Source organism: Symphodus melops (genome assembly GCF_947650265.1).
Source record: "Symphodus melops genome assembly, chromosome: 5".
Taxonomy (NCBI): domain Eukaryota; kingdom Metazoa; phylum Chordata; class Actinopteri; order Labriformes; family Labridae; genus Symphodus; species Symphodus melops.
In genome coordinates, this window is record NC_136695.1 from 6,102,709 (window position 1) to 6,124,822 (window position 22,114).

The window sequence follows — 22,114 nt, forward strand, 5'->3', positions numbered from 1 at the left end:
TTTGTCTTTGGCAACACCCTGAACCCCAAATTACTCCGACTGCTTCAACACCAGTGTGTGAATGGAGGACTAATGATGTCAAAGCACCTTGATACGTCTGAAGACTAGAAATGTTGTTTCTGGCAGATTCAACCTTAGAAAGTTAAAAAAATATATATATATCTGAGGTAGAAAATACTCTTAATACTCTGGCATTCTGCAGCTATCGTTATTTCTCAATGAAAAGTCATTATTTCAGTAAAATTGAAATTAAGAAACCGTTCAGTAATATTCGTATTTTGTCATGTGGGATTATGGGATTTATAGTAAAATAATATACATTATTTCTGATTGTTTATTTTTTTTTAAAGTAGTTAAAAAAACAAAGCAAAACCTGTTTATGGTGGCTTGCTAAGATTGTAGAGAAGACACCATATGAACAGAAACAACAGCCCTGGTTATACTGGACGCAGGTTTGACCCCTGAAGTAAGATGTATAAACAAATGACACCTGCTGGAACACGCTGTGCCATTTGCCTTGTTGTTCTTTCTTCATCAGGGCCCTGCACTGTTAAATGTACCTTGCTCAGGTCTGTAGCCAGCTTAATGTGTCTCCGATTTTTTTTTTAATTTAAGCTACATGTAATTCATTCCTGCATACTGGATGATTTATGCACTATACTTTTTTTCCCCTACAAAATGTTCCGAATTCTCAGTTGATTTATTCCCTCGTCTCCTGATAAGTTTGTGTTGTTGGTCTCGGTCTGTAGTACAGCATGATGTTACTTTTGCAGGTCCCATGGTTCCAACAGTTTGTGTTGAATTTCAGAGTGATTAGTTTGTTTTTATACTTAGAAAATATAATACCCAAAGTATCCTATAATGTCCGAATTTATTCTAGGGACTTAAAAATCATGGAGAGCAAAGGCTTTTTACAATGTCTCAAACAGTCCATGAGAAAAATGAAATCCACGGGACAATAAATCACTAAACAACTGTGCTTTCCTCCTCCATGCACACGCAAGAAAGTGCCGTTGTTTACATATCAATGCTGCTACTGACACCTACTGGCCACAATGAATATTGCCCTGCGGTTGATTTAAACTGAAGCGGGTGAATCTCTCCTATTTAAAGTTCCACAAATCATTTGTCCCTCGGTGGAGAGGCCAATAGCTTCAAGTGTCTCGGCCACCACTTGTCCACGTATCTCAGCTTTTCTTAGGAGTAAACTTCACTGCGCCTGTTAGAAATGGATCAGGATTTTCAGAAAACATTCAATATATTGGAATGAAATGGTTATACATCGATATGAAGGAAAATTATTAGTGTTTACACGCAACAACATGCACAACATACTCCGGTTCAGTACCAAGGACAGCGAAAGTCAAAGCCAGGCAGGATGCGCTGACAGCTTCTTTCTTGGACTTGTATTGCTTTATTGCATGTTCTCGTCAATGAGTCGAACACGGCTGAGTAGCACAGACAAACACCACGGTGCATCTGCGCAGCTTTAAGACTCTCTGCGCGCCACTTTGAAAACGTTGTATACGCGTATAATTACAAGTGCTACAGCGGCAGTAGTTATGGCAATATGTGTAATCTGTGCGCGTGATATATTGGGAATTGGTTTATATTGTGTGGTTGCAGCAAGTCGTGTCCTTATTGCTGGACACGGGACTAGTTATAATATGTCATCTTGCAGTAGACAGTGGACAGTAGAGGAAGAGCTCTGAATAAATGTGGTGGCTCTTAAAAGAGCCGTTGTTGTGGTTTTGGAGCAGTAGACAGATTAAGCTCTCTCTCCGCGGATCCTTCTTGCCAGCTGGATGTCTTTGGGCATGATGGTGACCCTCTTGGCGTGGATGGCGCACAGATTGGTGTCCTCAAAGAGGCCGACCAGGTAAGCCTCGCTGGCCTCCTGCAGAGCCATGACAGCGGAGCTCTGGAAGCGCAGGTCGGTCTTGAAGTCCTGAGCGATCTCACGGACCAGACGCTGGAAGGGCAGCTTGCGGATCAGCAGCTCGGTGGATTTCTGGTACCGACGGATCTCTCTCAGAGCCACGGTACCGGGCCTGTAACGATGGGGCTTCTTCACGCCACCGGTGGCCGGGGCGCTCTTACGGGCAGCCTTGGTGGCCAGCTGCTTCCTGGGGGCTTTGCCTCCGGTGGACTTACGAGCGGTCTGCTTGGTTCTTGCCATCGTCTCTTGTCTCTCTAAACGGGAGAAAAAATGTACTTCGACACGGGCCGAGCTGCTCTTAAAGCGGAGGAGCGGGTGTGCCGCAGTGACGTTGCCTCAGACCTCCGGCCCCTGATTGGTGACGGGTTGCTTCTGGAGCTCAGCCCCGACGGGGGGAGCGAGCCCCCGCTTCGATCTCCGCTGCTCATTGGAGGAAAAGTTGTTCAAACTGTGGAGCCAAAGTCGGAGCGAGCCGCCCCCTGCTGCTCTGCTGGAAGCCTCTCTTCTGGTTGGAGGGGCAGGAAAACGCCCGCGCTCCGCGGACATATAATGGAGAGCATGTCCGCCTTGGCTACATTTCTCTCAGTCCCGACTCAAGAGATAAACAACAACCATGTCTGGAAGAGGCAAGACAGGCGGGTAGTTTGTCTTCTTCGCCCGTGTTAGTCGGCCACCATGGCCTCTCTTCGAGCAGCCCCCTTTTCTGCCAATTTCGGAAATTTGTGGGTGAGATTGAAATACATTGGAGATAGAGAACCCCCCTCTCGCGAGTATGTTGCTGAGCACCTGTTGTTTCAGACTTCTTGGATCACAGCCCAAGATATTTACTCATTCATCTCTTTGCCCAACAAACGAGATTTTGAGCTCATGTTCTGTAATGAAGCTCCTCTTCGTCGTTTCCTAGAGATAGCCTCCAACAAAACCAACCCTAAATGGAAAGACTGGGACATTGAAGCAGCAGCTGAATTCGAAACCACTTTCGTTGTTGTTAAATTCTGGACGGGTAAAATACCTGATCATGACATCGAAATCTACCTGAAACGATATTGTGAACTACTTCAGCCCCCCATCAAACCCGTTGATAAATTTGGGATTTGGTATGGTGTCAGAAAATATCGTGTCAAATTGCACAAAGACAGCAACGGCCACCCAGTCCAACTACCGAGCTCTATATCCCTCGGACCTTACAACGGCCGAGTGATTTATAGTGGTCAGGTGCCCAAATGCTTCATTTGTCAATCTTCTGACCATCAGGTTAAAGAATGTTCCACTATGAAGTGCTGGCGCTGTGGCCTCTTAGGCCACAAGGCCAGGTCATGTCAGGAGGAAAGTGAGTGCTCCCTCTGCGGACAAAAAGGTCACACCTTTTTCAACTGTCCGATGTCATACTCTAACAAGATGAAAAGCGCCAGAGCTGTTATCTCTTTAACAAATAGTGTAGATTCAGCTACTCCTCAGCTTATCCGTGCTGCTCCCCCTTCTGCCCTGGATTCTGAATCTGCCCCTCCTCAGCCCGATCAGCAGATCGTTGCTCCTCAATCTCAACCTGCGACGCTGCGGCCTCCTGATCAGCCTTTGCCCCAACTACCGACTGACGCCCAGCAGGAAGCGGAGGAGTCTCCTTCTGGTGTGCTGCAGCCTGTGGAGGAGCAACAGGCGGAGACTGTCGGAGCTTCCGCTTCGATGGTTGCCTCGGAGATCAGCAGTCTTATCTGTGATAATGAAGATGGCGGTGTTGATGGTGGAGACTACGATGATGCCTGTGACAGTGAAAGAAACCGTGATGATGAAGATGAAGGAGAAGACTGCAAGGGAGACAGAGAGGAAGGTAGTGATGAGGGTTCGTCATACGAAAGCGCCAGTGAAAGCGATGAGCTTAGCTCGTCTTTGGTTCCCGGAGGACAGCGCACCAGCTCCCCTCTAGATTCTTCTTGTGAAGCTGTGAGCATCCCATCATCCTCCAGTTCCACTCATCCTTTCCCCGCTGAGCTCGTCCCTGACGATCCTGTCAGCAAGAAGCGCCCAGCCTCTGCTGCGGATAATGGCAGAAAGAAACGACCAGACCTGAGGACAAGTATGTAGGTTTTCTCTTTGGCCCTTTTTCTCATGTGTACCCTAAACATTGCTTCTTGGAATGTGAGAGGTATACAGTCTGAAAAGTGTAGAAAGGAAAAAATGAACTACCTTTTACAAACTGATTTAGATTTTGTCTGTCTTCAAGAGCTGAGACTTAATTACTATTCAGATGTGGAAGCAGTCAGCCGCCTTTGGAATAAAGGTGTATGTGTCATATCCATCGGCGAGAATAGGGCTGATGGGGTGGGCATCTTTTTTAAAAATCATAATGTAGAAATAACGAAGCGAAGAGAAATAATACCGGGCAGACTGCTTATGATTGACTGTTTTTACCTGGGTCAAAAACTTAGAATAGTTAATGTATACACTTCACCTGATAGAGCTGGTAAAATGCAGTTATTAAAAAAACTAAAGGAGGTTATTAACGTGGGTTTTAATGTAATTTTGTGCGGTGACTTTAACATCATAACAAGTGAAAACGATAGAGTTGCTGCCACTTCCTTCAAAATTACAAGAGAAGGGAAATTACTTACTGATGTTTGTAATAATGCTCCTTTAAATGACATATGCAGGATCTTGAACCCTAATGGAATCCATTTTACTCGTTTTGATGGGAAAACTAAAACCAGAATTGATAGAGTTTACGTTTCCCCACAGATAAAACCTATCAGTTATAATACCATCCCCAATGACTTTTCAGATCACTTAATAGTCAAAGTACGCATTATATGTGATAAAAAAGACAGAAAGGGTTTCTGGAAACTCAATATACAATGTCTTAAGAATGTTGAACTAACAAATGAACTGAGTACCGAAATAAGTAAAATAATGGATTTAAGGTTTCTTGTAAAATCAGATATTGAACTGTGGGAATTAATGAAAACGAGGTTGAAGGATTTCTTTAGATTTAAATGTCGCGAAATAAACAAAATAAAAAATATTGAGTATAACGGCAATATTAAAAGATACGTAGAGCTTAAATGTATCAAACAAAGAACAGAATTCGAGGACAATGAATTTAAAGACCTGAAAAGTAAAGTAGAAGTAATACATAACGAGCTATTATTTCATATGCAGAAGGTGAGTGGTACAGATGGCAGGGGTAGTGTTGCCCATACAATTTCTGTCAGCCAGAGAAAGAGAAACAGTAATTTTATAAAATGTATAAAAGACCTTAATGGTAAGTTGTGTTTTAGTGAGGAGGAGAAACGACGGGCCGTCGCGGAGAGCTGCTCCCTGATGTATGGGAGTTTAGTATCTGACGATGACGCCATCAACTCTCTTTTAGATATCATCAAACCTCATGAGCCTTCTACCTTTTTGTCTTTGTTAGGTGATTTTAGGAAAGATGAGGTTATCACAGCAATAGAACAGTTAAACAGTAATAAGTCTCCTGGTCTAGACGGCCTGCCCTCTGAGTTTTATAAACTGCTTTGTGATGACGTTCTCAACATCTTAACTTGTGCTTTTAATACAGGTTTTAAAAATGGCGTCTTACATGATTCCTTTTATCAAGGTGTCATGTGCATGTTGTATAAAAAGGGTGAAGAACATAATTTGGAAAACTATAGGCATCTTACAATCATGAATGTAGATTATAAAATACTTGCAAAAATAATAATGAACAGGCTCAATGATGTTCTGGATATAGTTATTGAGAAAGAACAAACATGTGCAGTTAAAGGTCGTCTGATGTGGGACAACCTTTGTTGTCTCAGAGAGATTATCCACGGTCAAAACACTGAGTTCTATATTTTGGGTTTAGACCAGAAAAAAGCTTTTGATTTTCTTTCCCATGACTATCTCTGGGCCGTTATGAAAGCTTACGGTTTCCCAGCTGACTTCATTAGCATGGTTAAATTATTATATGTAAAATCTGTAGTGCAGGTCAATTTTAATGGTGTGTTAACCAAACCCTTCCAGGTCTCCCGTGGCGTGAAGCAAGGTTGCCCATTGAGCGCTGCTTTGTATGTCCTTGCCATCAGTCCATTAATTAAAAGAATAAATAATGACAGCGCTATTAAAGGTGCTCTTATCGGAGACTCTCTCAGGGTGGCTTCTATGGCTTACGCCGATGATGTCACTGTTATCATTAGAAATCAAAGAGAGATGGACGCTCTGAACTCTCTATTTCGACTTTATGAACGCGCTTCAGGTGCTGTTTTAAATCAGGATAAAACTGAAGCTGTGTGGATAGGCTCAGAGCAGAATAAAACTGATATTAATGTTCAGGTAAGAGAAGAAATAAAAGTTCTTGGTATATGGATTAGTGGTAAGGATAGTTGTTTTTTAAATTGGTCTAAAAAAGAGAGTGAGATAAAGGAAGAGGCTCTGAAGTGGGAAAATAAAGACACCAGTTATAAAGTCCGTGTGAATATAGTTAAAACTTACATCGTGTCCAAATTATTGTTCCTCTCAACTGTGTTTCCTCCACCTCCAAAAACAATCATTTCGTTAAATAAAATGTGTGTAAAACTTATTTGGGGAACCAATAGAGAAGTAACAAAAAGATCTCTTATGTATAAAAGTAAAAAAAATGGAGGTTTGGCTGCCCCCGACCTTAATTTATTGTTGAAAATTCCCTTTATAAAAAATGTGTCCAGCGCGTTGAACAGGAACGCTGCGTGGACGGGTGGAGACAAAACAAAATGGAACAAATTAAAAGCGAGAGCAAGAACAAAAATCCCTTATTATAAACTGTTATTTGGCGATTTTAAATCAAAGTATGAAGTTTTAAACATAAATTGGACTACATCTGCCAGTAAAGAAATCTATAAAATTTTAAATGACTTTGTAAATGGAGGATTAATCGAATATAAACATGTAAATCCTGCCGAGTGTGTTCAGATATCTGAAAATGTTCAGGAAAAACTATAGTCTGAGCGCCTCCGGGACACTGCATGGCTAGTCTCGGTTAATAGACTTCCAGTAAGAGCAGTGGTGCAATGGAGTTGTTTTGTTAAAACAAAAAAGTGTCCCATGATCAACTGTACTGAGGATGAAACATTAGAACACCTGTTGATCCACTGCTATCGCACAAAGGAAGTCAGAGCAAAACTGGCTGATGTAGGTTTTAAAGTTGTTAATAATTATAAATCTGTCATGTATGGTTTGTTTTCGGAGTCCTTCACGGATGACACACGGAGACTGTTCTGGCTGGTGATGTGTGTTATTAACACAACTATCTGGAAAACGAGGGCAAAAGTAGTCATCAACCAGCGCATGATCTGCAGTGACTCTGTTTATAAGAATATTATTTGTTTCCTTAGAAGAAGGAAAACCATGGACATAAAGAACAAGAGTCTATTACCCTGGGACCTGTTGAATATTTAACATGTTCCTTTCCTTTTTCCCTTTTTGTTTCGTTTTTTTTTTTGCTTTTTTTACTTTTCTGTTTTGATTATTTAGGTGGTGGGTATTGTAAATGTTGTGTGGTTAACCTGCTACCTTTAGTTTTTATCAGTCGTTTGAAATAAAAGTTTGTTCTTTTAACTTTAACACATGAATATTGGAAAAAAAATAAGACTATGAAGATATTTGCCAAACAACCACTTTTAAAAAACAAGAAAGGGGTTGGCGTCTGAGTCTTAAAGAAAAAAAGAAGAAAAAAAAAAAAAAAAAAAAAAAAAAAAAGCAAGACAGGCGGAAAGGCCAGAGCAAAGGCAAAGACCCGCTCTTCCCGTGCTGGGCTCCAGTTCCCAGTCGGTCGTGTTCACAGGCTGCTGCGCAAAGGAAACTACGCCCAACGTGTTGGAGCCGGTGCCCCCGTCTACCTGGCGGCTGTGCTGGAGTACCTGACCGCTGAGATCCTGGAGCTGGCCGGTAACGCTGCCCGTGACAACAAGAAGACCCGTATCATCCCCCGTCACTTGCAGCTGGCTGTCCGCAACGACGAGGAGCTCAACAAGCTGCTCGGAGGAGTGACCATCGCTCAGGGTGGCGTGCTGCCCAACATCCAGGCTGTCCTGCTGCCCAAGAAGACCGAGAAGGCCGCCAAGAAGTAGAGACGCACGGCGTACACTCACCAACACAACGGCTCTTTTAAGAGCCACCCACACTCCACCAAGAGAGCAATTTACCTGAATGAATGAATCTGATTATTCTGATGATTTTAATATATATTTATTTTTTGTATATTCAACGATCTTTTTGTAAATCTTGAACATCACTTATTTTTACTGGACCCCGGTCACTTTTACACACTGACACTTTAAACTGTTTACAGTATTCTATGCTATACTTAATATTTTTGTGAAACCCCTTTTATTTCTTTAGCTATATTCTATTATTGTGAAACTGTGTTTATTGTTATTGCGTGGCCTGCGGAAAAGTCCTTCCATTTCACTGCACATCTGTATGAGCACGTGACAAATAAAAATCTTGAAATGAATCTTGACTCTGATGAAAATCAAATGGGCATAGTTATAGTTTGTGATAAGATACACGATGATAGGTGGGCTCAGCATAACAAAATCACAGACGTTGCTAGATAATTCATTTTAGTTGGTGTTCTGATATCAGTAGCTCTATGCGAAGCTGTTCAGCTTCACGCACGCAACGAAAAGTACAGGTTCATCTGCTGCACAACGGAGACACATCCGCCCTCATCTGCAACTGTGTGACGTGTCAATTAATCGCTCATTCACAAATGTTGCTTATCACGTAACTGGTGAGCTTTAATGAAGGCAAACTTCAAGCACAGTACACTTCCTTGGCCTCAATGGAAGCATCAAGGCCAGATACAGCGGGGACTCACGAATGCAGACTCAACAGCAAGACTCCAGAAAGGGCAGAGTTTTACACAGCCCAGGTCGGTACACAGATAACAAATAAACAAACATAACTCAAGTAACTTCAAGGATTGTGTAAGGAAGACGTGTGCTTTGACAAATGGAACGAACCGCGCGCACACACTCACAAGTGTTGGTTACTACTTTACTGATGATTTATGAAATCTCCTAATACGAATGATGCTGTATAAGGAAGTACACTCATTCTCTAAAACTTTCCTTGATCACGATCTATGTATAGCCACAAGTTCTGCTGAATACACCCACATCCCATTATTATCACCACACGTCTCTGCCTCTTTTCGATATTCCACTTGAAAACATGGGAGATAATTCAGTGGTGAAACATCTTAACAGTCCATATCTGAACTGAACTCAACAACCTCTATTATTTCTGAGTAAAGTCAGAAGAATTGTCTATTTTAGAATAATGGTTGTAGTTGTGACCTTAAAGCATCAACTATCCTACTATAGTACCTATCCTACTCTTCTTTCTGCATCTTGTCCCATCTCCCCCATCCCATTTCAAGCCCGGCACAGTTTAGCAGATGGCTGTTCCGTCATGAGCCCGGGTCTGCTGAAGATTACTGCCTGTTAAAAGGAAGTTTTTTCATGCCACGCTATGACGGATTAAGGTGGGCTCTTGTAATATAGCCATAAGTAAGGTCTTTTACCTGCTTTTTGTAAACATAACAATGAGCATGGTCTTGTTACCTGCTCTTTTGTTAATGTTAACAGACAAACAGTAACGTCCTTTACCTGCTTTTTGTAAAGTGTCTCGAGATAACACCTGTTATGAATTGCCGCTATACAAAAAAAGATTGATTGATTGATTTATTGATTGAACGAGAAGAGGATCATTTGAAAATAGAATGATTAAAAGTAGAATAATAATCTCTGGAGAAAAAAAAGTCCATCACTCCGGCCACTTGTATTTACATGCAGTCATCATATGTTTTAAAGAGTCTGTTAAAGCTTCCTGTCCTCCTCTCCTTGATATTTTTCTTGACCTTCGCTGTCCCAGGTGCTGAACTGGAAACCTGAACATGTTGTGTCATTTTCTTGATAAAAAAAATAGAATTAAAGCAGTGATAATCTCCCTTTATATCGCTGTATAATGATTATACTCTAATATGTTGGATATTTTCTGCAACTCCTGCGGTCAGTCCAACATGAGTCAATGTTTAAATGTGACTAAATGAACAAAATGAGAGATGAAATTTGACTACAGGTCAAAACTCTGGTCTTTTTCCCTCTGAGGGGTTTCACTGCTGTCTCTTTCCTCCACTATCTTGCATGTTGACATGTTGCTGTCTTGATGGGCTGTACAGTTAACGGCTCAAGGTAACCTCGGGCATTTGTTGGCTTCATTTGTGAGTCGGCATGGCCTACTATATTTGGATGGCAACATCTGGAATAACTACTGAGAGAGGTCAGGGAAAAGGATTTCGGACCAAGCCCGCTCACTCCACACAAAGCACGGCCCCGAGAGCCCAAGCTCCAGCCAATCCCCTGTGAGCAACAGCACGCCCTCATTTGCATCAGCAGCAAATAAAGAGAGACTCCCGACCAGGCGTAGCCATCTGATCCTGAGACCACCACTCAGAAATCATGCCTGAAACCGTGAAAGCGCCCAAGAAGGGCTCCAAGAAAGCCGTGTCTAAGGCCACCAAGACCGGCAAGAAGAGGAGGAGGACCAGGAAAGAGAGCTACGCCATCTACGTCTACAAGGTCCTGAAGCAGGTCCACCCCGACACCGGTATCTCCTCCAAGGCTATGGGCATCATGAACTCCTTCGTGAGCGACATCTTTGAGCGCATCGCTGGGGAGGCATCCCGCCTGGCTCACTACAACAAGCGCTCCACCATCACCTCCAGGGAGATCCAGACCGCCGTCCGTCTGCTGCTGCCCGGTGAGCTGGCCAAGCACGCCGTGTCCGAGGGCACCAAGGCTGTGACCAAGTACACCAGCTCCAAGTAAACCCGCTGATAACCAGCAACAACATAACGGTCCTTTTCAGGACCACCCAACCCTTCCTTCAAGAGCTCAACTCCAATTCATATATTACAACATGCATGTGCATATTCCTTTCTTTCATTTGCACACTGCAATACATCTTCTACCCCTTTTCACAAACCTATCCATTCTTTCAACACGCCCCAATTCAAGGCAACTTTACTTTCACGCTTTCTTCATCTGGACAACATAAACCCACTCATTCACCTATTCACAAGGCTTCAATATATCACACTGCAACTTAGTGCTCACTGTGTAAGCTTACTGCAAGCGAGACCAACTTTCTGGATACTAATACTCTATACAAACGGCAGACATATCTAATGTTTACACAAGACACACATTAATGTTAGACAACACATCAAAACCTACTTTTGTCAGTGAACATCTGACTTACGCATTCCTCATGTATTGGAACATTTAACCCTTTACATTAGCTTATTACATGTATAGGAGACTGAATTTCATTGTATCACAAACCTCGCAGCAAGCCTGCGACTCAACACCCAGGGAGACAAAACCCACACTTACCGCGAGGGAGATTAAATCCCCCCGCGACAAATTACGTTTTTTGAATTAAATTGAAAAAGCGCGAACCAAACACCGCGATTTTAAAGCTTTTACACATCCACACAAATCTTCCAAATAAAACAGAGGACAAAAAGTTGCGTAAACAATATTGAGTATCTCAAAGGTAAGTAGATTTTACAAAGTACTTACCTGCAAAATACAGGACAAGTGCAGACGCATTCAATTGGCCTTCCAGGTTGCAGCTGAGGTGTGGGCGGAAGTGCTCACCTGAGACAACCCGGCACAACTGTTCCGTCGTTGTCAGTTCCATCTGAGGTGCTGCTCTGCTTTACAATAATATTGCATGAATTTTTTCCCTTTCCTCTCAAAAGAAAGAATATTTTAAAGGAATATTCCACCTCCGCGGCCAAAAATATTAGATGTCATTGTCTCAGATTTCCGATCTCCCCTAAAGCCAAAGAGGTGAACTTTAAAACATTCAATGACATTTATCCATGTGCTGAATTTCTAAGACGGATATTTCATTTGGACAGTAAAACAGAAACAGAAACACTTGAGCACTTGAAGTTTTCCTGCAAGGTATGTGATTTATTTTGGAAGAATTTCACAAGTTGGACAGCCCGTAATAACATGGATGTGCCTCCCCTGACATCCAACAGTGTGAAACTTGGTTTTATAATGGAGGACAGAAAATTAGAATTTAACTTAAATAACTTACTTGTACTTGCCAAATATTTTCTACACAAATGTAAATACTCAAATACTGCCCCACTCTTCAGCATGTGTTTGAAGGAGCTGCAGCTTTATGTTGATTCTTTGAAACTTATGAAATCAAGGAAGGCCCTATATGTCTATGTGAGAGCTTGTCAGGTTTTGATTGATTGTTGTTTTTTTCTGTTTGTTGCTCTGTTGTACAAAACAAACAAAAACAATAACATTGCACCGTGTATGTAATGAAACAAAAACTATTAAATGCCCATCTGCTCGTAATATGGGCTTTCAAGTCGTTAGAAAATACCTTTTAACCAGCTCAATCCAAAATAAACACAAAAGTGCTCACATATCTTTGGGTGTGCCACAATTACATGTGGGACAATAACTACAGGGCTTGGACCTCTTAACATAAAACAAACCAATCAATAACTAATGATGAGGATATTTACTGTCAAGACAAACGCTCATTTCATACAGCCTTTGTTGATTTGATTAGTTTCTCAGCTTCTGGGTAAGACTAGGCTGTGCTTCAGAGACAGTAACCTGCTCTCCACACAAATGGAAACTGCTGTGATTCATTCAGCCCGCATTAACTCTCATGTCAGATTGTTAAGACGTACAGTTTCCAAACTTTAACTTTGTCCCCTTCTCATAAAATCTACCATTTAGTCGGACCTGGAGCTGAAACCGACAACAACAACATCATCTGTGAGTCTTTCTGACCGCCTGAGTCTGCGTGTGTTTACCTCCCCAGAAAAGTGTCCGATTAAAACGAAACTAATCAAAGTATAACGTCAATGCTCGTTTTGTTCGATTAACGGAAGCCTCTGCGCACACTAGCAACATTTTAAACGTTCACAGGTCTCATGAAGCCACTTTAGAAGCCGAAATGTGACGGAAAATCCCCGCGTGTTACACAAACACACCGGGTACCGTCGAGGTTTGAAGCCTGCTGTCGCGAAATAACGGAGCCCTGGCCCCCAAACACGAGCTGGGTCTGAAGAGAGGAGGGTTTTCTAACTGCTGCCACACATTTCTTCGTTTCAACAGATTGTCTGTCTGAGATATATCCCCACAATGTTGAAGATAAAACACAAAGTGTCGCCACATTTCAGGCGGGAGTAGGGCTTTCTGCAGGGGTTGACTCTTCACGGTTCTCATGTTCCATTTATGTCCCTCCTCCGCTCGTTCGCTCCGCACGTCCAGTGAGAGATCATCATGGCAGAAGAAGCTCCAGCAGTAGCCCCGGCGAAAGCCCCCAAGAAGAAATCGGCTCCCAAGCCCAAGAAGGAGGGACCCACCCTCCCGAAGCTCATCCTCAGCGCTGTGGCCGAGTCCAAAGAGCGCAAAGGTGTGTCTTTGGCGGCGGTGAAGAAGGCACTGGCGGCTAAAGGTGTGGATGTGAGCAAGGCTAACAAACGCATCAACACCGCCGTGATTAAGCTGGTGACAAAGGGCACTTTGTCCCAGACTAAAGGCACGGGGGCCGCAGGATCTTTCAAGCTCGCAAAGAAAGAGCCCAAAGCCGCCAAACCCGCAGCCAAGAAGGTCGCAAAGAAAGCTCCAGCCAAGGCAAAGAAGCCCGCCGCAAAGAAAGCGACACCCAAGAAGAAGGCTGCAGTCAAGAAAGTAGCAGTCAAGAAGTCCCCGAAGAAGGCAGCCGCAGCCAAGAAAACTCCGGTGAAGAAGGCAGCCAAAAAGCCTGCAGCCAAGAGCCCCAAGAAGGCTGCACCGAAGAAGGTGGCGAAGAAGACTCCCGTGAAGAAAGCTCCAGCTAAGAAAGCACCCGCAAAGAAGACTGCAGCCAAGAAGGCCAAGAAGTAAATCTTGAGACCACTATTCAAAGCATCAAAGGCTCTTTTAAGAGCCACCACAACTTCTAAAGAGTCTGTCCTAAGCAATCAGCTGTTCTCGGTTCTTTTATAATCTTGTAATACACACATATTGCACTGCACTGTTAAATGTACCTTTCTCAGGTCTGTAGCCAGCCTAATGCGTGTGCGGGCGCCTTAGTATCCTAACACATTTTTATCTTAAGCTACATGTAATTTATTCCTGCATACTGGATGTGTTATGCACTATACGTTCTTCTTTTTTCTTTTTTTAACAAAATGCTCCAAATTCTCAGTTGATTTATTCCCTCGTGATAAGATTGTGTTGTTGGTCTCGGTCTGTAGTATAGCATGATGTTACTTTTGTAGGTCCCATGGTTCCAACAGTTTGTGTTGAATTTCAGAGTGATTAGTTTGTTTTTATACTTAGAAAATATAATACCCAAAGTATCCTATAATGTCCGAATTTATTCTAGGGACTTAAAAATCATGGAGAGCAAAGGCTTTTAACAATGTCTCAAACAGTCCATGAGAAAAATGAAATCCACGGGACAATAAATCACTAAACAACTGTGCTTTCTTTTTTCTTTTTCTTTAAGACTCAGACGCCAACCCCTTTCTTGTTTTTTAAAAGTGGTTGTTTGGCAAATATCTTCATAGTCTTATTTTTTTTTCCAATATTCATGTGTTAAAGTTAAAAGAACAAACTTTTATTTCAAACTACTGATAAAAACTAAAGGTAGCAGGTTAACCACACAACATTTACAAAACCCACCACCTAAATAATCAAAACAGGAAAGTAAAAAAAAGCACAAAAAAAAACGAAACAAAAAAGGGAAAAAGGAAAGCAACATGTTAAATATTCAACAGGTCCCAGGGTAATAGACTCTTGTTCTTTATGTCCATGGTTTTCCTTCTTCTAAGGAAACAAATAATATTCTTATAAACAGAGTCACTGCAGATCATGCGCTGGTTGATGACTACTTTTGCCCTCGTTTTCCAGATAGTTGTGTTAATAACACACATCACCAGCCAGAACAGTCTCCGTGTGTCATCCGTGAAGGACTCCGAAAACAAACCATACATGACAGATTTATAATTATTAACAACTTTAAAACCTACATCAGCCAGTTTTGCTCTGACTTCCTTTGTGCGATAGCAGTGGATCAACAGGTGTTCTAATGTTTCATCCTCAGTACAGTTGATCATGGGACACTTTTTTGTTTTAACAAAACAACTCCATTGCACCACTGCTCTTACTGGAAGTCTATTAACCGAGACTAGCCATGCAGTGTCCCGGAGGCGTTCAGACAATAGTTTTTCCTGAACATTTTCAGATATCTGAACACACTCAGCAGGATTTACATGTTTATATTCGATTAATCCTCCATTTACAAAGTCATTTAAAATTTTATAGATTTCTTTACTGGCAGATGTAGTCCAATTTATGTTTAAAACTTCATACTTTGATTTAAAATCGCCAAATAACAGTTTATAATAAGGGATTTTTGTTCTTGCTCTCGCTTTTAATTTGTTCCATTTTGTTTTGTCTCCACCCGTCCACGCAGCGTTCCTTTTCAACGCGCTGGACACATTTTTTATAAAGGGAATTTTCAACAATAAGTTAAGGTCGGGGGCAGCCAAACCTCCATTTTTTTTACTTTTATACATAAGAGATCTTTTTGTTACTTCTCTATTGGTTCCCCAAATAAGTTTTACACACATTTTATTTAACGAAATGATTGTTTTTGGAGGTGGAGGAAACACAGTTGAGAGGAACAATAATTTGGACACGATGTAAGTTTTAACTATATTCACACGGACTTTATAACTGGTGTCTTTATTTTCCCACTTCAGAGCCTCTTCCTTTATCTCACTCTCTTTTTTAGACCAATTTAAAAAACAACTATCCTTACCACTAATCCATATACCAAGAACTTTTATTTCTTCTCTTACCTGAACATTAATATCAGTTTTGTTCTGCTCTGAGCCTATCCACACAGCTTCAGTTTTATCCTGATTTAAAACAGCACCTGAAGCGCGTTCATAAAGTCGAAATAGAGAGTTCAGAGCGTCCATCTCTCTTTGATTTCTGATGATAACAGTGACATCATCGGCGTAAGCCATAGAAGCCACCCTGAGAGAGTCTCCGATAAGAGCACCTTTAATAGCGCTGTCATTATTTATTCTTTTAATTAATGGACTGATGGCAAGGACATACAAAGCAGCGCTCAAGGGGCAACCTTGCTTCACGCCACGGGAGACCTGGAAGGGTTTGGTTAACACACCATTAAAATTGACCTGCACTACAGATTTTACATATAATAATTTAACCATGCTAATGAAGTCAGCTGGGAAACCGTAAGCTTTCATAACGGCCCAGAGATAGTCATGGGAAAGAAAATCAAAAGCTTTTTTCTGGTCTAAACCCAAAATATAGAACTCAGTGTTTTGACCGTGGATAATCTCTCTGAGACAACAAAGGTTGTCCCACATCAGACGACCTTTAACTGCACATGTTTGTTCTTTCTCAATAACTATGTCCAGAACATCATTGAGCCTGTTCATTATTATTTTTGCAAGTATTTTATAATCTACATTCATGATTGTAAGATGCCTATAGTTTTCCAAATTATGTTCTTCACCCTTTTTATACAACATGCACATGACACCTTGATAAAAGGAATCATGTAAGACGCCATTTTTAAAACCTGTATTAAAAGCACAAGTTAAGATGTTGAGGACGTCATCACAAAGCAGTTTATAAAACTCAGAGGGCAGGCCGTCTAGACCAGGAGACTTATTACTGTTTAACTGTTCTATTGCTGTGATAACCTCATCTTTCCTAAAATCACCTAACAAAGACAAAAAGGTAGAAGGCTCATGAGGTTTGATGATATCTAAAAGAGAGTTGATGGCGTCATCGTCAGATACTAAACTCCCATACATCAGGGAGCAGCTCTCCGCGACGGCCCGTCGTTTCTCCTCCTCACTAAAACACAACTTACCATTAAGGTCTTTTATACATTTTATAAAATTACTGTTTCTCTTTCTCTGGCTGACAGAAATTGTATGGGCAACACTTCCCCTGCCATCTGTACCACTCACCTTCTGCATATGAAATAATAGCTCGTTATGTATTACTTCTACTTTACTTTTCAGGTCTTTAAATTCATTGTCCTCGAATTCTGTTCTTTGTTTGATACATTTAAGCTCTACGTATCTTTTAATATTGCCGTTATACTCAATATTTTTTATTTTGTTTATTTCGCGACATTTAAATCTAAAGAAATCCTTCAACCTCGTTTTCATTAATTCCCACAGTTCAATATCTGATTTTACAAGAAGCCTTAAATCCATTATTTTACTTATTTCGGTACTCAGTTCATTTGTTAGTTCAACATTCTTAAGACATTGTATATTGAGTTTCCAGAAACCCTTTCTGTCTTTTTTATCACATATAATGCATACGTTGACTATTAAGTGATCTGAAAAGTCATTGGGGATGGTATTATAACTGATAGGTTTTATCTGTGGGGAAACGTAAACTCTATCAATTCTGGTTTTAGTTTTCCCATCAAAACGAGTAAAATGGATTCCATTAGGGTTCAAGATCCTGCATATGTCATTTAAAGGAGCATTATTACAAACATCAGTAAGTAATTTCCCTTCTCTTGTAATTTTGAAGGAAGTGGCAGCAACTCTATCGTTTTCACTTGTTATGATGTTAAAGTCACCGCACAAAATTACATTAAAACCCACGTTAATAACCTCCTTTAGTTTTTTTAATAACTGCATTTTACCAGCTCTATCAGGTGAAGTGTATACATTAACTATTCTAAGTTTTTGACCCAGGTAAAAACAGTCAATCATAAGCAGTCTGCCAGGTATTATTTCTCTTCGCTTCGTTATTTCTACATTATGATTTTTAAAAAAGATGCCCACCCCATCAGCCCTATTCTCGCCGATGGATATGACACATACACCTTTATTCCAAAGGCGGCTGACTGCTTCCACATCTGAATAGTAATTAAGTCTCAGCTCTTGAAGACAGACAAAATCTAAATCAGTTTGTAAAAGGTAGTTCATTTTTTCCTTTCTACACTTTTCAGACTGTATACCTCTCACATTCCAAGAAGCAATGTTTAGGGTACACATGAGAAAAAGGGCCAAAGAGAAAACCTACATACTTGTCCTCAGGTCTGGTCGTTTCTTTCTGCCATTATCCGCAGCAGAGGCTGGGCGCTTCTTGCTGACAGGATCGTCAGGGACGAGCTCAGTGGGGAAAGGATGAGTGGAACTGGAGGATGATGGGATGCTCACAGCTTCACAAGAAGAATCTAGAGGGGAGCTGGTGCGCTGTCCTCCGGGAACCAAAGACGAGCTGAGCTCATCGCTTTCACTGGCGCTTTCGTATGACGAACCCTCATCACTACCTTCCTCTCTGTCTCCCTTGCAGTCTTCTCCTTCATCTTCATCATCACGGTTTCTTTCACTGTCACAGGCATCATCGTAGTCTCCACCATCAACACCGCCATCTTCATTATCACAGATAAGACTGCTGATCTCCGAGACGACCATCGAAGCGGAAGTTCCGACAGTCTCCGCCTGTTGCTCCTCCACAGGCTGCAGCACACCAGAAGGAGACTCCTCCGCTTCCTGCTGGGCGTCAGTCGGTAGTTGGGGCAAAGGCTGATCAGGAGGCCGCAGCGTCGCAGGTTGAGATTGAGGAACAACGATCTGCTGATCGGGCTGAGGAGGGGCAGATTCAGAATCCAGGGCAGAAGGGGGAGCAGCACGGATAAGCTGAGGAGTAGCTGAATCTACACTATTTGTTAATGAGATAACAGCTCTGGCGCTTTTCATCTTGTTAGAGTATGACATCGGACAGTTGAAAAAGGTGTGACCTTTTTGTCCGCAGAGGGAGCACTCACTTTCCTCCTGACATGACCTGGCCTTGTGGCCTAAGAGGCCACAGCGCCAGCACTTCATAGTGGAACATTCTTTAACCTGATGGTCAGAAGATTGACAAATGAAGCATTTGGGCACCTGACCACTATAAATCACTCGGCCGTTGTAAGGTCCGAGGGATATAGAGCTCGGTAGTTGGACTGGGTGGCCGTTGCTGTCTTTGTGCAATTTGACACGATATTTTCTGACACCATACCAAATCCCAAATTTATCAACGGGTTTGATGGGGGGCTGAAGTAGTTCACAATATCGTTTCAGGTAGATTTCGATGTCATGATCAGGTATTTTACCCGTCCAAAATTTAACAACAACGAAAGTGGTTTCGAATTCAGCTGCTGCTTCAATGTCCCAGTCTTTCCATTTAGGGTTGGTTTTGTTGGAGGCTATCTCTAGGAAACGACGAAGAGGAGCTTCATTACAGAACATGAGCTCAAAATCTCGTTTGTTGGGCAAAGAGATGAATGAGTAAATATCTTGGGCTGTGATCCAAGAAGTCTGAAACAACAGGTGCTCAGCAACATACTCGCGAGAGGGGGGTTCTCTATCTCCAATGTATTTCAATCTCACCCACAAATTTCCGAAATTGGCAGAAAAGGGGGCTGCTCGAAGAGAGGCCATGGTGGCCGACTAACACGGGCGAAGAAGACAAACTACCCGCCTGTTTTACCTCTTCCAGACATGGTGTAGGTTAATCTCTGAAGTCAGGACCTCCTCCATGCACGCGCAAGAAAGTGCCGTTGTTTACATCTCAATGCTGCTACTGACACCTACTGGCCACAATGAATATTGCCCTGCGGGTGATTTAAACTGAAGCGGGTGAATATCTCCTATTTAAAGTTCCACAAATCATGTAGTAGTTTTGGCAAGCAACTTCCAGAACCAAATAAAAAAAGTTCCTCGTGTTTGTCTTTGGCAACACCCTGAACCCCAAATTACTCCGACTGCTTCAACACCAGTGTGTGAATGGAGGACTAATGATGTCAAAGCACCTTGATACGTCTGAAGACTAGAAATGTTGTTTCTGGCAGATTCAACCTTAGAAAGTTAAAAAAAAATATTTATATCTGAGGTAGAAAATACTCTTAATACTCTGGCATTCTGCAGCTATCGTTATTTCTCAATGAAAAGTCATTATTTCAGTAAAATTGAAATTAAGAAACCGTTCAGTAATATTCGTATTTTGTCATGTGGGATTATGGGATTTATAGTAAAATAATATACATTATTTCTGATTGTTTATTTTTTTTTAAAGTAGTTAAAAAAACAAAGCAAAACCTGTTTATGGTGGCTTGCTAAGATTGTAGAGAAGACACCATATGAACAGAAACAACAGCCCTGGTTATACTGGACGCAGGTTTGACCCCTGAAGTAAGATGTATAAACAAATGACACCTGCTGGAACACGCTGTGCCATTTGCCTTGTTGTTCTTTCTTCATCAGGGCCCTGCACTGTTAAATGTACCTTGCTCAGGTCTGTAGCCAGCTTAATGTGTCTCCGATTTTTTTTTTAATTTAAGCTACATGTAATTCATTCCTGCATACTGGATGATTTATGCACTATACTTTTTTTCCCCTACAAAATGTTCCGAATTCTCAGTTGATTTATTCCCTCGTCTCCTGATAAGTTTGTGTTGTTGGTCTCGGTCTGTAGTACAGCATGATGTTACTTTTGCAGGTCCCATGGTTCCAACAGTTTGTGTTGAATTTCAGAGTGATTAGTTTGTTTTTATACTTAGAAAATATAATACCCAAAGTATCCTATAATGTCCGAATTTATTCTAGGGACTTAAAAATCATGGAGAGCAAAGGCTTTTTACAATGTCTCAAACAGTCCATGAGAAAAATGAAATCCACGGGACAATAAATCACTAAACAACTGTGCTTTCCTCCTCCATGCACACGCAAGAAAGTGCCGTTGTTTACATCTCAATGCTGCTACTGACACCTACTGGCCACAATGAATATTGCCCTGCGGTTGATTTAAACTGAAGCGGGTGAATCTCTCCTATTTAAAGTTCCACAAATCATTTGTCCCTCGGTGGAGAGGCCAATAGCTTCAAGTGTCTCGGCCACCACTTGTCCACGTATCTCAGCTTTTCTTAGGAGAAAACTTCACTGCGCCTGTTAGAAATGGATCAGGATTTTCAGAAAACATTCAATATATTGGAATGAAATGGTTATACATCGATATGAAGGAAAATTATTAGTGTTTACACGCAACAACATGCACAACATACTCCGGTTCAGTACCAAGGACAGCGAAAGTCAAAGCCAGGCAGGACGCGCTGACAGCTTATTGCTTTATTGCATGTTCTCGTCAATTAGTCGAACACGGCTGAGTAGCACAGACAAACACCACGGTGCATCTGCGCAGCTTCAAGACTCTCTGCGTGCCACTTTGAAAACGTTGTATACGCGTATAATTACAAGTGCTACAGCGGCAGTAGTTATGGCAATATGTGTAATCTGTGCGCGTGATATATTGGGAATTGGTTTATATTGTGTGGTTGCAGCAAGTCGTGTCCTTATTGCTGGACACGGGACTAGTTATAATATGTCATCTTGCAGTAGACAGTGGACAGTAGAGGAAGAGCTCTGAATAAATGTGGTGGCTCTTAAAAGAGCCGTTGTTGTGGTTTTGGAGCAGTAGACAGATTAAGCTCTCTCTCCGCGGATCCTTCTTGCCAGCTGGATGTCTTTGGGCATGATGGTGACCCTCTTGGCGTGGATGGCGCACAGATTGGTGTCCTCAAAGAGGCCGACCAGGTAAGCCTCGCTGGCCTCCTGCAGAGCCATGACAGCGGAGCTCTGGAAGCGCAGGTCGGTCTTGAAGTCCTGAGCGATCTCACGGACCAGACGCTGGAAGGGCAGCTTGCGGATCAGCAGCTCGGTGGATTTCTGGTACCGACGGATCTCTCTCAGAGCCACGGTACCGGGCCTGTAACGATGGGGCTTCTTCACGCCACCGGTGGCCGGGGCGCTCTTACGGGCAGCCTTGGTGGCCAGCTGCTTCCTGGGGGCTTTGCCTCCGGTGGACTTACGAGCGGTCTGCTTGGTTCTTGCCATCGTCTCTTGTCTCTCTAAACGGGAGAAAAAATGTACTTCGACACGGGCCGAGCTGCTCTTAAAGCGGAGGAGCGGGTGTGCCGCAGTGACGTTGCCTCAGACCTCCGGCCCCTGATTGGTGACGGGTTGCTTCTGGAGCTCAGCCCCGACGGGGGGAGCGAGCCCCCGCTTCGATCTCC

At 42.2% G+C, this 22,114-nt stretch overlaps 4 protein-coding genes across 4 annotated transcripts; 2 read left to right on the plus strand and 2 right to left on the minus strand.

Annotated features, from left to right (window-relative positions):
- Positions 1–1,743: 1,743 nt before the first annotated feature.
- Positions 1,744–2,223, minus strand: LOC306823462 (histone H3.2). The gene has a single exon (XM_079343012.1). The coding sequence runs from the start codon at positions 2,177–2,179 to the stop codon at positions 1,769–1,771; it is 411 nt and encodes a 136-aa protein (XP_079199138.1). The 5' UTR covers positions 2,180–2,223; the 3' UTR covers positions 1,744–1,768.
- An 8,144-nt stretch (positions 2,224–10,367) lies between these two features.
- On the plus strand, positions 10,368–10,835 carry LOC306823923 (histone H2B 1/2-like). Its single transcript, XM_079343858.1, has one exon. It carries the CDS (start codon positions 10,417–10,419, stop codon positions 10,783–10,785), a length of 369 nt encoding a protein of 122 aa, XP_079199984.1. The 5' UTR covers positions 10,368–10,416; the 3' UTR covers positions 10,786–10,835.
- Positions 10,836–13,266: 2,431 nt separating this feature from the next.
- On the plus strand, positions 13,267–13,941 carry LOC306824443 (histone H1-like). The gene has a single exon (XM_079344596.1). It carries the CDS (start codon positions 13,285–13,287, stop codon positions 13,888–13,890), a length of 606 nt encoding a protein of 201 aa, XP_079200722.1. The 5' UTR covers positions 13,267–13,284; the 3' UTR covers positions 13,891–13,941.
- A 7,555-nt stretch (positions 13,942–21,496) lies between these two features.
- On the minus strand, positions 21,497–21,979 carry LOC306824444 (histone H3.2). The gene has a single exon (XM_079344597.1). The coding sequence runs from the start codon at positions 21,933–21,935 to the stop codon at positions 21,525–21,527; it is 411 nt and encodes a 136-aa protein (XP_079200723.1). The 5' UTR covers positions 21,936–21,979; the 3' UTR covers positions 21,497–21,524.
- Between the last annotated feature and the right edge of the window lie 135 nt (positions 21,980–22,114).